The 13,364-nt window shown below is 50.5% G+C and overlaps 6 protein-coding genes across 7 annotated transcripts; 4 read left to right on the forward strand and 2 right to left on the reverse strand.

The window, feature by feature from the left end:
- Nucleotides 1-1,770: 1,770 nt before the first annotated feature.
- EI90DRAFT_3123170 (uncharacterized protein) lies at nucleotides 1,771-3,169 on the forward strand (the record flags this gene model as incomplete). The annotated part of the gene is made up of 3 exons (XM_039063583.1): nucleotides 1,771-1,872; nucleotides 1,936-3,006; nucleotides 3,062-3,169. The coding sequence occupies 3 exons, from the start codon at nucleotides 1,771-1,773 to the stop codon at nucleotides 3,167-3,169; spliced, it is 1,281 nt and encodes a 426-aa protein (XP_038916659.1).
- A 146-nt stretch (nucleotides 3,170-3,315) lies between these two features.
- On the forward strand, nucleotides 3,316-6,910 carry EI90DRAFT_3154460 (uncharacterized protein). 2 transcript variants are annotated; one of them, XM_039065930.1, is made up of 9 exons: nucleotides 3,316-4,015; nucleotides 4,087-4,276; nucleotides 4,326-4,378; nucleotides 4,453-4,544; nucleotides 4,597-4,691; nucleotides 4,744-4,825; nucleotides 4,883-5,905; nucleotides 5,959-6,487; nucleotides 6,546-6,910. In XM_039065930.1, exons 1-9 carry the CDS (start codon nucleotides 3,479-3,481, stop codon nucleotides 6,642-6,644), a joined length of 2,700 nt encoding a protein of 899 aa, XP_038916660.1. In that variant the 5' UTR covers nucleotides 3,316-3,478; the 3' UTR covers nucleotides 6,645-6,910. The 2 variants fall into 2 exon arrangements, with proteins under 2 accessions (XP_038916660.1, XP_038916661.1); XM_039065931.1 differs by lacking the exons at nucleotides 3,316-4,015; nucleotides 4,087-4,276; nucleotides 4,326-4,378; ... (2 more) ...; nucleotides 4,744-4,825; nucleotides 4,883-5,905 and having other exon boundaries at nucleotides 5,969-6,487; nucleotides 6,546-6,691.
- Nucleotides 6,911-7,074: 164 nt separating this feature from the next.
- On the forward strand, nucleotides 7,075-8,689 carry EI90DRAFT_925917 (uncharacterized protein). Its single transcript, XM_039068254.1, has 9 exons — nucleotides 7,075-7,277; nucleotides 7,338-7,457; nucleotides 7,509-7,628; nucleotides 7,687-7,773; nucleotides 7,827-8,028; nucleotides 8,092-8,121; nucleotides 8,190-8,203; nucleotides 8,261-8,293; nucleotides 8,348-8,689. The coding sequence occupies exons 1-9, from the start codon at nucleotides 7,110-7,112 to the stop codon at nucleotides 8,522-8,524; spliced, it is 951 nt and encodes a 316-aa protein (XP_038916662.1). The 5' UTR covers nucleotides 7,075-7,109; the 3' UTR covers nucleotides 8,525-8,689.
- EI90DRAFT_925993 (uncharacterized protein) lies at nucleotides 8,450-9,573 on the forward strand. The gene is made up of 4 exons (XM_039068255.1): nucleotides 8,450-8,706; nucleotides 8,762-8,927; nucleotides 8,983-9,216; nucleotides 9,274-9,573. Exons 1-4 carry the CDS (start codon nucleotides 8,653-8,655, stop codon nucleotides 9,477-9,479), a joined length of 660 nt encoding a protein of 219 aa, XP_038916663.1. The 5' UTR covers nucleotides 8,450-8,652; the 3' UTR covers nucleotides 9,480-9,573.
- A 93-nt stretch (nucleotides 9,574-9,666) lies between these two features.
- On the reverse strand, nucleotides 9,667-10,386 carry EI90DRAFT_2919006 (uncharacterized protein; the record flags this gene model as incomplete). The annotated part of the gene is made up of 2 exons (XM_039054678.1): nucleotides 9,667-10,151; nucleotides 10,221-10,386. 2 exons carry the CDS (start codon nucleotides 10,384-10,386, stop codon nucleotides 9,667-9,669), a joined length of 651 nt encoding a protein of 216 aa, XP_038916664.1.
- Nucleotides 10,387-12,083: 1,697 nt separating this feature from the next.
- On the reverse strand, nucleotides 12,084-12,759 carry EI90DRAFT_926129 (uncharacterized protein). Its single transcript, XM_039068256.1, has 4 exons — nucleotides 12,573-12,759; nucleotides 12,378-12,504; nucleotides 12,259-12,316; nucleotides 12,084-12,187 (listed from the first exon to the last, which is right to left on the reverse strand). Exons 1-4 carry the CDS (start codon nucleotides 12,585-12,587, stop codon nucleotides 12,139-12,141), a joined length of 249 nt encoding a protein of 82 aa, XP_038916665.1. The 5' UTR covers nucleotides 12,588-12,759; the 3' UTR covers nucleotides 12,084-12,138.
- Nucleotides 12,760-13,364: the final 605 nt, after the last annotated feature.

The raw sequence follows: 13,364 nt of genomic DNA on the forward strand, positions 1-13,364 counted from the left end.
AGGAACGAGCGAACTGCCAAATTGTTAGCACTTGGCAGTCAGACTCTGAGTGTGGCATACTGTAATCTGCACGATCACTATTTTTCATTTGATGAAACCTGCAGACTTGCAGTTCCATCGTTATATCTATTTGATATCCTATTAAAACGCCAGCACCGAGCCCAGCTCAGCATTCCTCGGCGCTCAGGTTTGTGTCGCTTGCATGCAAACCCATGATCGACCCGCCTAAGCAGCAGCTGCAGTGGTACTGCAGGAAGGATTTATCAAAACAGGGAGACGCGAGACCTCCATACGAATCCGTGTCGGTGCGTACTGAGCCTTCACGACGTGTCGCCCATATGCACCCGCCCTATTCAGGAGTGAAGTATGCCCACAACTCCCCCCCTTGTCGCTGACAGAGTATCCAGGGCTAGCCGATGGACGTATACAACTGACCACTGCTTCGATAGGTCCAGGGTGCTGGATGTACGTCGATTATATCCCCTGGGACTGGCTCGCTACACTCAATGATTGATGCCAGCCATGTGAGTTGTGCTAGAAGGACTAGAAACTTCTGTGATAAGGCACAGGAATTTGTATATGAATCCTACTGCCTGGACGATTCTGGTCTCCATGTATTTACTAGCTACCGAAAGCGGGCCTGGAGCTGAGAGGGAATCAGCGTTCCATGACAGAGACTAATACACGAGTAACCAAACACCGAGCATCTCAGCCAATGCCGCAATGGGACGGCAGCGATTTGACAACCCCACGGCAGGTTCAGTTGCAGACCCGAACAACAATAAACTATTGAGCGATGCTAACAATTCCGTAATGTTGAGGTTGCTGGATGACCTCATTGCGACACAGTCGGAAAGCACACGATGTCTTGAGTCCGGTGTGAACTAGAGGATGTTGGTCGCGTAGAATCACAGCAGTGCATCAAGTGTTGTTTGGAAGAAATCGCTCTCAAAGGGATATGAAAATAAAAGGCCCTATTCAACATACGATAGGCACGAAACATCTCCTTAAACTGACAAGCCTCAGCGCTATCTTAATGACGCCCCCTCCCTGTCAGCAGAGTTGGATTTGATGTAAAGTCCACCAAATACACCGGATGGTCAAAAGTCCTTCCAGTCGTGCGAACACTCGGCTCAGACCCTTTCCAGAGGCCAATGGCAAAAAGGGGTATCATGAAGTCATAGAAGCTGGAGTCTGCCTAAGATGCTTGTTCATCTTCAGGCTCGTCCGCTGATGTAAGCGAAGTTGCTTACCATACATCTTTCCCATGCCTCCCTTGAGGCTCTAAAACGTCGGTCCGCCTTGTGTATGGCGTAACAAGTGTGATTCAATTGACAATGGCACTGTGATAGAACATTATCCAAGTGGTCACCATGAACCCAAACAGAATCCTAGAAGATTGCAATAGGCTTCCCATAATGCACGGAACAACTGAGGGTGTCCACAAATTCTTCGAGAACCACGTTGGGGCGAATCAGAGCATTAAAGTATGAGGATTGCCTCGTCCCGACAGCTTCTTGCTGGGGCGGGTGGGCTGCGTCAGAGAAAGATTCGCTAGCAATACTTATTGAAAAGTGGGGTAGAAATTTCGACCAAGTCTTAATCTTGGCATTGTTAACTCAAGTTGGGAGGTTTATGTGTGTGAGACTTGGAAGGTGACAACGGATGCAGATGCTCATCCAGTCGGGCCCGCAATGACGCAAACAAACAACCATCAACACGAGGTCAGCACAAAACCTCGCTAGCAATTTCTTGGAACCCATCTTGGACATGAGCGCCTTGCGTAGATCAGCGCGGAATGTGGGCACCAGCTCCGCGAAGGATATTGTTGCTGGAAGCACAAGAGGCAGGAAACCGGGCAAGTCGGGGACGGTGAGCGCTAATGTGAGGTTTACGCGTCAAGTTGCTCATAGTTGAACTAAATCTTGCGTTTAGGAGGTAAGGAAGTCCCCAAAGAAGGGTGTTGTTGAAGTTGTGGTTGAACAGAGACCCAGACGTCCCCTAAGAAACCGACAGCCGACTCCGATTCCGACCACAGATGATCACGCCCGAGAGACATCTGAGCCAGCCGAACCGAAGAATACTCCTGCGAAAGTTGTTGAACTTGTCGAGAAGCCCTCAAGTGAGGAGGAATACAAAAATCCGCTTGAGGGATTTGGCGATCATACCTTTTCAACCATCAATGCATCTCTGGATTCATCTGAAGGCAATGAACCTCACGCGAAAGAAGCTGTTCTCGCCTGGCAGGCTCAAGCAACAGAGGAAGGAGGCAATGAAGTCACCCCTAGCTCCTCCCTTCCACCATCCTCTCCCCCCCCACCTCTCTCCGACGAGTCCGATGAAGTCGACGACATACAAGTCAATCAAGACCTTGTCCCTCCGAGTGAGGACCCTAGTTCGATGCTTGATAATACTTCCGACATCTCAGACCCATTTGGATTCTTTGCTGCTGAAAAGAAGCTGAAAGAACGACGTAAAGAGTTGCGCTCAACGGCAGAAGCAACACCACCTTCCCCCCAGCCATCTTTCACACAAACAAAGACGCCGCGTGTTTCACTCGCTGCTTCGACATTAACCCGACCTGCATTTTCCACCCCGGCGGTAATACCGAGATATCGCTCGCGTTCTTCCTCTCTTTCTAGTGTGCCTGATGAAGGGATTGGAATACCTGCGAAGAAGGCACGGGTCAGCCAGGGATCCTTTGGTGCCGACGTCCCAATTGGAGGACAATCGAAACGCACGCGTTCCGCCCAGGTGCGCCCAGAGTCACCCTGTGAAGAAGACGATGGCGTCCCTCATCGCCGAAGAACAGCACGCAAGGTCAGCGGCGGCTCATCGAGTGCGGGCGGAAAGGGGAAGAAGGTCGAGAAAGCGAAAGATTCTCAGGGTAGTAGGAGACCGAGAGGGGCCGGTGCCGCTTCTGCTCGTCGCCGTCGGGCGAAGCAAGACGAGGAAGGAGAACTTATCGAAGGTGCCGACGATTCTTCCGAAGACGAGATCGCCAAGGTACTTGCAACTCCCTGATCACCGTGGTCATACTAATCTCGAATCTGCTGCTCAGAGACCCAAGCGCGACAGAGACCAACTCGCAATTGCTCGTGCTAAACGAATTGCAGAGTTCAAGGCGCTCGATGACTACGAATTGGAAGTGGAAGAGGTCTTATTTTAATGTTTGTTTCCCGCGATTTTTGGACACCTGAGGGTTTTCTGTTATTTCTGATCAAGTCCCTTCCGTGCTCCCTTGTATCCTATAATTTGATTAACATGTGTATGACGGACGGGATTCCTGTTCTTATTGATCACTGTTTGGTTCGAGGCTGTGCTCTCACTGGGCCTGGAACAGGGCCTTTGCAGTCTTTGCAGTCGCTCAATCTGGCTGGGCTGGCTTTTCCAGCGCATCTCACATGAACTTGCGATACCCGGGAAACACGGCACTTGACATATCTGATCAGAAACGTCGCGGTTGGGTGCATCCAGTATGAGTTCCGCCCCAGCACCGCATCCCATCCCGACGGTGACTGTCGTCTCCGGCCCTGGTCCAACGTCCCCTGTATCTCAATCCTCGATAACCAATCCACTTGCTCAGCTTTCAAGAAATGCAAGCGTCATATCATCCTCAAGCTCATCATCTTCTTCGTCATCCTTGATCCTTACTCCTCCAACTCGCCCTCGACCTATTCGAGCGTTTTCTTCTCAGGCACACACTAGCGTGTCACCTCAGCGTGCGGGCAGCCGCGCACAGAGCCCTCATTCTCCTGGAACTCCTCTATTTTCTAGAGCACCTAGCTATCTGCAACGTCAGCTGGGCATCGGGGATGATGTGCCAGCTGACTTGGCACTTCCTCCTCTATCCGTTCCAGATTTATCAAAGACTCCGACCATCGGCGCTACTGTGAGAGCCACCACACCCAGGGAGCCCCGCTCAAGGACAAGCAGTGGAACGGCCATCCGGCGTCTTTATTCACCCGAAGATTTCGAATTCGGTGACGTGCTTGGGGAGGGTTCTTATTCAACTGTACGCTTGTGTGCGGCTTGAAAGCACCTCTTCTGCGTATGCTTATCGTGCTATTTTCCCGCCACGTGCAGGTACTTTCGGCCACGTACCGGAGAACAGGACAAATTTATGCAGTCAAAGTCCTCGATAAGCACCATCTTCAGCGTAACAATAAGGTAAAATATGCATATGTAGAGAAGGACAGTCTGGCTAGACTCAGCACTGTCGGCCATCCTGGTCTTGTGAGACTTCACTGGGCGTTCAGCGATACCACCAGTCTCTGTATGTCCCTCAAACGACTTTTCGAAATCAGTCTGATCTTAGCCCTCAGATTTCGTACTGGATAAAGTTAGCAATGGCGAGTTGAATACTAGGATCAACATGGTTGGTTCCCATCCCTGCGCTGTTGGCCACACATGAGAACCAATTCGCTTTATTCTTTACTATGTCCACACCAGTTGGGCTCGCTTTCTACCGAATGTGCTCGCTATTACACTGCACAGATGATCGATACCATCTGTTGGATGCACGGGCTTGGAGTGCTCCATCGGTGCGTCACCCATAGAGACCTAGGGGTCAATCACAATGACTAGGGTTCCCAGGGACATGAAACCTGAGAACTGTCTTCTGGATGACGACATGCGGCTCAAGATCACTGATTTTGGCACTGCAAAGATCCTCAAAGAAGACGATTCTGGTGCGCCCATGGTCAGCTGAGATATATGTTATTCCACTCATATTCGGTTCAGCCGAGTCTCGCACGTCATCCTTCGTCGGGTCACCAGGGTACATTAGTCCTGAACTCTTATTGTCATACACGTGTGGAAAGAGGTGATCACATGCCCAGGCACCGCTTGCCCCCTCGTGCTGACTTTCCTTGTTTTGCAGCGCGGATTATTGGGCTATTGGGTGCATACTGTACCAAATGATCGCAGGAGTACAACCGTTCAAAGCTCTCACACCGTATCTATCAATGGAGAAGACCAAGGTGGCGGATTATTCCTTCCCGTCTGGATTTGACCCAGTCAGCATGGACTTGGTTCAAAACTTACTCGTCATTGAGCCTGCTAAACGACTCGGGGATGTGGCTCGAGGGGGTGTCCCAGCACTCAAAGCACACGCATTCTTCGAGAAGACTGATTGGTCGAACCTTTGGACCTGTTCTGCTCCTCCTCTTGAAGCTGGGCTGGTCAGGAATGAGCTCAGCACACAAACGTCCAAGAACAGTGGACGCGAACACGGGATTGGGGCGGCGTGGGAGGCACTCGTGCAGGATCTCAGCGAGGATGAAATGGATGATGCGGAGTATCAACGAAGCCCGCTACAATTACCAGCCGCTCGCCGCGTTCCAGCCCTTAACCGAATCGAGCCACCTCGCCCCCACTTCCCTTCTCATGATGAGGATGGTGGTTTAATACCATCCGCACCATCATCCGTCACCTCAATGCCTAAGTTCCAACCTGCGAACGGGAGTATCAATGGCCATGTTGATCCGAGTTCCATTCTAGCTCGGCTATCGCTTGCTACGGCTGCTGGCACCAAGAACTCCTCCAGCGATGACATTCGTATGCAAATGCGGAATCGACGCCACATAGATGATCCTTCAAGGGGCAACCTCGACCATCACACCCTCAACCCCTCCTCCGACCTACTCGCCGGATCTCCTGCTCATTTTATCCGTAGCCCTCCTGACGGCGTGATCGCTCGCGACACACACTTACCTGAGATACGCCGAGGGAGCTCCCAGATGCCACAATTATCATCATCTGCACCAATAAAGGGTTCCCCCATGGCGACTTTGGCACGGAGCGCAGGACGACCCAGCAGCTTGGTCGAGAACGGAGTGCTTTCGGCTCTATCTTCATCTCCCGCCTCAACCTCCTCTGGAGAGTCTCGGTCTGGTGCTCGGTGGTGTGTTGCTTCATTTCCTATCACAGGCCCCTAATCATCTCATCCTTCCTCAGGTCAAAGTTCCTTTTCCCAACAGAGCGCGTTATTTTCACTGCTCCGGTGCTCGTCCGGCGTCGCAGCATTCTACCTAGTCGTACGAAGCACCGTATTCTTGTCTTGACTGACTTCCCGCGAATCATGTGCCTAAAATCCGGCGGCAGCGATAGCAAGGAGATCTCGGAGAAGGTCAAGATAAAGACCGAAATTTTCTTTACTCCCCCACCGCAATTATTTAACTCCAGGTCCTGGACATCAGCCGCTGGGTCAGCTCCTCTGCCTGATGTGATGGAATCAAACAATGATGGCGACGATGATGATGAGAACGGGATACCTATACCCAAGACTAGGTCGTCAGCCCACACCCATCAAACCCGTAGCGGGTCTTCTAAACCAGGTTCAGGGCCTTCGTCATTTCGATCGCGAACGATGAGCGCTTCCTCGGCTGCTTCAACCCTAAGGCGAGGACGTAGTCGATTTCGAAAGAATTACAATGTTCTCAAATCTGTCGAGGTGAAAGGGGAGAAGTCCTTCGTCTTGCAAACTGTGCGTGGTAGTCACCTATACCTGCTGATTCACAAAACCAATACTGTCATTTGCACAGGAGGGAAAATGTTACACTTATACTGCTGAAGACTGCGTAGTTGCCCATCGATGGGTGCAAGAGATAAAGAACATACCGGTTCCATTGCCTGAAACTTGAAGCGAAAACTGACATTTTACGTCGTTATGCACTTTAATACTCTCATTGTATGGGGCGCACGTTTTGTGTTATTTTCACTTTCTAGGGTCCAAGATCCCTCTGGTGAAGGTTAGGTCGGAGACACGGGTTTGCTGTCCTTGGGATTTCTACTTGTGGGACTACTTACTTTATGTTAACCTCGTACATTGCATGTGGGACTGTATGGACCCTGTATGCCTATGTTTATCGATCTCAATTGAGTTTGATCGTACAGCAAGAGACAAAATCGGCGCGTCCAATTTGGATGACTAATCCCCATACATGAGTAACTGATCTATGGTAGCTGCTTGCCTAAACTGGTCGCTCACCATTCATTTGGTGCCATTTTTGGAACAGCACATGACCGTCGGGGTTATTCATCCGCGATGCTTTTTTTGTCGCTTGCTGTAAACGGCATTCTCCCTGGTCACCTGGCTATCGCTCATTATGCAACATCTAGGGATACCCATAGAAACACTTCAAAGTGACTGTGGGCCAAAGATACTACAGCTGCTGGAAGAAGACGCGCTACTTGCTATCCACGATCATGTTGCGGAATCGCAGCAAGTGGAGCTCGTCATAGAACTGACCTCACGGCTTAATCCAAGCAATTTAGTGGGTGAGGTTCCCGATGACGGACTACTCGAAGATCAGAGTCTCGAACTTGCCCTGAAGCTTGAAGCTGAAGAGTTGCGGAATCAGTCAGACGCTCGACTCGCGCAGGACCTAGCCGTCAAGGACGTCGCGGATGAAGTTGCAACGCAACAGGCACTTCAGAAACTGGCAGCAGAGGAGGTTAGGTTTTTGCTCTCGTGGGAGTAAACCAAACTCAGCTCCTCTTGTCAGAGAAACGTTACGGCTGATGCTGTTTTTGCTCGCGCTTTACAAGCGGATCTGAACGCTGGCCATGACACTCACCACGATGCTGAACATGTCTTAGGGCTAGACACCGTGAGGAAGACTCTGGTCAGCCCGATCTAGGCTGTTGAAATGTCAAAGCTCATGCAAATACATGTTTTGCCAGTTGCCCGATGACCATCCTTCGGCATCAGGGAAAGGGAAGGGGAAGGGCTTTATAGGCCAAGATAACGAATCAGACATTGCGCCTACCGTTCATGGTAACATTATTCGCCGTCTGCGAGAAAGTGACTGATGTGCGTCTAGGGGAAGAAGACGAGGAAGTTGAGGGTGAAACCGTTGCCAGCGAGCAGGGATCGGTCTGCGCGCAAGTTTTTTTGCCGAAACTCAGTTGTGGGATTTGCTTCGAGCAAATTAGTAAATTGGTCAAATCAGTTGATTTTGCTGATGAAGCATCCTCATCGAGGACGCTATACGGCATCGGTCTATCGTGCCCATATTTTCACACGTACTGCTTGGAGTGTCTCCGCACTCACGTACGGGTAACGCTAAACGATGCAAACGTCCTCAGCCAATGTGTTTTCCCGATATATTGCCCGCAGTGTGCTGCCTCGCAATTTCAGTGGTCGATAAGTGATGATGATGCTGCTTCCTTCCTTCCACCTGAAGAGTTGGAGGTTTGGGTATGAAATGTTCATTGCTGTCCATGTTTTAAGCTCTTAGCTCTTATCTATGCATAGGTTGCACAACGGAAAAGAGAATCTCGTCCAAAGGTCTGCGTCACCAAAGAAAATATCACCCACATTGACAATTTCTATCTCATGAAGTTTTACTGTCCCAATGCGCAATGTTCTGCGCTTCTTTTCATAGACGACCTCGATTCTTTCCAGGCACCTTACTCTACTTGTCTCCACTGCAAAATTCCTGTATGCTTGTCGTGCAGATCAGAATGGCACCAAGGCAAGCGGTTCCTGAAATGCAAGAGGTTGGTCAGCCAAAGCTAACATTCCATTGGTAGATATAAGCTGCGAAGAATATCAGGTATGAATGACTACGCGAGAACTGGGTTAGGTACCAAATTTCACTCGCTTGCTAGGCACTCCCCGAAGATGAAAGGTTGCCTGAAGACAGAATGCTCTTCAAAACCGCGAGAGTCCAACTTTGGCGGCGCTGCCCAGGGTGCAAGGTATGTGTGTGTCTAGTGGCAGTCGACTCAGTGGGTAAATGAAGAATAATTTCAGATTGTTATCGAGTTGAAGGACGGGTGCCGACATATAATCTGCCGTTGCAAAACACAGTTCTGCTACAGATGCGGGGCTTTGTGGTCCGATGGGAAATGTAGCAGAACTCCACCGTGTGAGCTCTGGTCTGAGGACGAGTTAATTCGTCATGAGCAGGAGGAGGAAGGTACGACATCGTCTAATATATCCCATCACAATCTTTCTTCATGCCGGTTTAGCAGACCCACCTTCGCCGGAGACACACCCGCAACTCGGCCAACAGCTTTTCCACGTACAAGAGGCGTTCGGACCCCCAAGGACGATTAGTTCGGAGCCACTCACATCGGTTCTACAAGAAGTCATTGAGGCCTTGGCACACCCGCCCGAGCCAAAACCAAATTTCACTGCTGCCTCCATCTTTTCCCAAAGTCAAAGGGCCAGAGCCCACAATGTTCTCCACTGGAGTGAGGGCCCCGGTGAGTTAAAATTTGACTAACTTGAGACCGAGTCACAAACATCATGGGGGTTTCCAGGCGAGAACACAACCGATTGGAACACTTTCACTGCTGATATGATCGCCCGTCTCACCTGCGGCTATTGCTCCCGGCGGTTCTTCAATTTGCGCGCCCTCGAACAGCATTTAAATCATGTCCAAAAACATTTGGTCTTCAAATGTTGTGAAAAATGCTTTAGGGAATCCGATGACCTCAGGAGGCACAAAGCTGCTGTGCACGGCTAGCTCTTGAATATTGATTTACTTGGCAAGCAGAGTATCTTGGATAAATGCTAATCTCATCGGTATCACGGCTATTTACCTGTTTCGATGAAACTCCTGAGGCATTCACAAAGAGCGATGATTGGGGGGGGGGAGGGGGGCAGTTACTCGTTTCGTACTGTTATTGAATAAACCTCCAATGCATTTCAGATTATGCCGAAGTCGTTGGCGCTTCTTCTGCTCTAATCGAGATTTTAGATATCTTCCCTTCTGCATCCTCAACCTCGATATGAGAATCCGCATCTTCATCTAGACCGATCTCTTCATCAGCTTCTTGCTCCTTCGGCCCACCTGTAGTTTTGCCTTGCTCTTGGTGGTCAAGGGTCATCACGCTAACGAGGTAGGCAGCACCTTCATCCCATGCTGCTAGTTCTGCCTCTACAAGGGGCGTCCGACCTGCAGCATTCCTGATGTCAATAAGATCGGTGCGAATTAAGGATAATGGGGTGGGTGGTGGTGGTGCGCCTGTTGTTGGTAAGGATGTGATCGTAGAGGAAGGGGGAGGAGGTTCGATTAAGAGTTTAATGGTTGTGAGATGTTTGTTGACGACTGCCCAATGAAGAGGCGTGGACTGCGAGTCATTTTGTACGGCGGAAAGGGAAGCCGGAAAAATAGGAAGAAGATATCGTAAAACATCTGTGCGGAAGAAGCATTGTGCCATTAGTGTGCCATTTCAGTGGCTGCGGCAAACCGATCATCACCAACCATCATGCCCATTTGCAGCTGCCATATGAAGTGGCGAGTTGCATTGGTCATCTCGAGCATTTGCTAACGCATCTCTCCCGTGAGTGTCTACAAAGGCGCGAATGTCGCCGAGATCCCCAAACCTGCACGCGAGTAACACATCTTCTACCTCAGTGCTTAGGGGCATCGTCTTCTGAGTTGTTGTGGTTTGTTTACGCAATGGCGTACACGCCTTTCTGCCTTGGATGACTATGACTTCGTAATATTAGATAAGCTCCAATGACCATGCGAGCGACCTCGCTCTGCAGGTAGTCCCCTTTCAGCCGGGCGGACCTAGTAGCCATTGTCGCTTGTCGCATGCCCGCGTAAAGTCGAGCAGATCCCCCAGAGGCCTGCGCGCCCCAGTGCAACGCTGGCCTCGCCACTGGACTGTCCGCATCGCACAAGACCATGAGATGGTCATTATCAGCCTCACCTGATCGGTTATTGTATATAGTCCGTGTGCCGCCAGCCCTTGCCGGCGAGAAGTAGCCCCGATAGGGGTGCTTAGGGACTATGAATTTGGCATAACGTGCCCATATCACTATTTGAAATAATGTCCCCTGCCTCATCAATGATGGATGGTATTTGGCGCACATGTGTAATATGAACTAGCAAGACAATGAGGCTCAGCACCGTGGTTGGCGGAAAGCATTGAGTCAGGAGGACCCCATACTGGTCGTGTGGGGCACGAATATCCGAAGGCAAGCCCCTGCGTCCTACGCTCGGTGGAGGGCACCTTTGAACTCATTCTTCGCAATGCCACATAGATCTGTGGGACTTGGGGTTTGGAACCTATGCCGGTTTCTCAAATTTGCAAAGACATAAGTGGCCGTGCTTCGCGAACACCCTGCGTCTGAGAGAACACCTTAACTAGTAATACACCCAATATGGAGTGAAGTGGGCGTTCCCCCATTTCTGTGGGGTTCGCCGGGGGCCAGAGTCGCGGTACCGACCACCGCAGCCACATCTATGTCTTGGCACGACTCTTGGGAAGTACAGAAAAGACAAACTGGAGCTGGAGACCTATCAAGCGCGTGTTAGTGTAACGACGCAGAGTTTCAGCGTGGTTGCGACTAATATTTGGCGAGTGAATTGCATATCTCTGACTTGTTGTGTATACAGATCCCCCATTCGATCTGAGGCACCCTAAAGCGGTATATAGACTTCAAATGGTTCTCAGCGGGTGTGCACAACGTAATATTGACTGGGTTTTCTGAATTACCGCCGTCCCTGGCGAGAGGTATCCAGCCTTCAGTTGTGGAATGACCATTTGTGGGAAGCGCTAGAAACCCAGGTCTATGGAGATGGCTCTGCCCTCGTATCCTATCCAAATATCTTGGTTCCTGTAGACTTGAAGCCCAACGTAATGGCGTCAGAAGACCTCAGTCTGTGGTGGTTTTCCTTACTATCCCTCTAGCTCAGCAACCATCTGTTTCCGCACGTACATGACGCGAATGTGGCGAAGTGAGCAAGCTTCTCTAGCACGAGGTTACAACAAGCCGGTTTGCCGATCCTTGCGGCAACCCTCACTGTATATTCTATATGAAATCCAAGCCATTTCGACTTTAGCGGCCAAAACTGTCACGGATCAGGGTCATCTAGGTGGAACGATTACTAAAACCCCCATATTTAACCCACAGGCAACCACTTGGAACCCCCCACTGACCCTGATGTCTTCACAAGCTGCGCAGCCAACTGTCATGGGGTGCTTGATTTGTAGGCTGAGGAATAAAGTTGGTGCTTCTCTCAAAGTCTCCAGCATACGAAGGGCTCACTTTCCATTGTAGCAATGCAGACCACATAGTGCATACTCCTGCTATGACTGTCAGAGATTCCGCATCTCTTGTATCCCACTACACATTCCCCTTTCCGCGCCACCAATAGTGAGCTCCCATCTCTATCCTTGAAATGTACCGTAAACATCTTCCACTCTTGAGGGCTCGCCACTCTCGCAGCAACGAGATATAAGCAAAGCAGAGATTACCGCCGCTATCAGAAATCGAAGGGCTCGACCCACATTCGGTAAGCCCTTCGCTTCTCACGTCTAACTGTTGCTAAGCCTGTTCGGCTTGGGCCTAGAGGTGTTGTATGAAACGCAGAAATTTTGGGAAATGTTGACGGAACGCGTGTTCGGACCTCTCGCGTTGGATTGATTTTGTGACTGCTTGCTGTGCACCACCCCTGTAGTCGAGCGCCTCACAATCACGACGCTGTATATTAGGAACCTTCCCGGATGAATGGGATGGTTTCCGGGGGACGGGTTCTGTTCATGCAAATTAGCTTGGGTCCTACATTGATTTAGACAACCCGACGTGTAATAAAAGCACAGACGGGCAGATGGTGCATAACCGCGAGTGTAACGTGGATAACGAAAGTCCACTGGCAACTGCGGGTGTGTGCAGCCGATGGCGTAGCCCGAAATAATAAAGGGAAGGTGGAAGCCAGAAGCGATTGAGCCCGCTGACTCTGTCAAAGGAAATAGGGGGGTTCAGCGTGAGGGAGACGATCTCTAGGAGTGTGGGCGGCAACGCATCTTGTTCCTGGTCTACCGAGGAGATGTCTCGCTCATATTGCCATCAGACGCTTACAAGGCTGGCGCGTTAACGCAGCGGTTAGCTTGTGGGGCTAATAGCTGCGTAGTTCTTCGCTCGGGCTCAGAATCCAATATCCGGTCAGGCCCGCCCGAGGACACTACTGCTGGCTGGCAGACTCGGTGGATCCGGCAGGGATTTGGGTTGGGACATGTAGATGCAACAAAAGGGGGGCAATACTAACAGGCAAGACAGCGAACAGGAAATTGTACAACGTATATTCAATCGCCCGCGCGCTCAAACCATCACGGGCGGCAATGCTCAAATGTAATGTGTTCTTGGAGAGTTTGTTAATGATGCGAGTGTACAAGTAACCAAATAAAAGAGTCTTCCGCCAGGGTTTCATTACAACCATCAAGTACGTCCATCATCCCGTGCCAATTGTCCCTTTGTTACTAAAGTGAAACTGGGGCCTGAGTCTTCGGCGTTCACTTAGTTTCGGTTGGGAATGAGCAACTGCTAGAACATACACCCCATAAAGTCATACACATAGCACCATTTTGAGGACGATCTTGGTCAACCTGTTGACAGT

Source organism: Cantharellus anzutake, assembly GCF_015039405.1.
Source record: "Cantharellus anzutake strain C23 chromosome Unknown EI90scaffold_21, whole genome shotgun sequence".
NCBI classification, from domain to species: domain Eukaryota; kingdom Fungi; phylum Basidiomycota; class Agaricomycetes; order Cantharellales; family Hydnaceae; genus Cantharellus; species Cantharellus anzutake.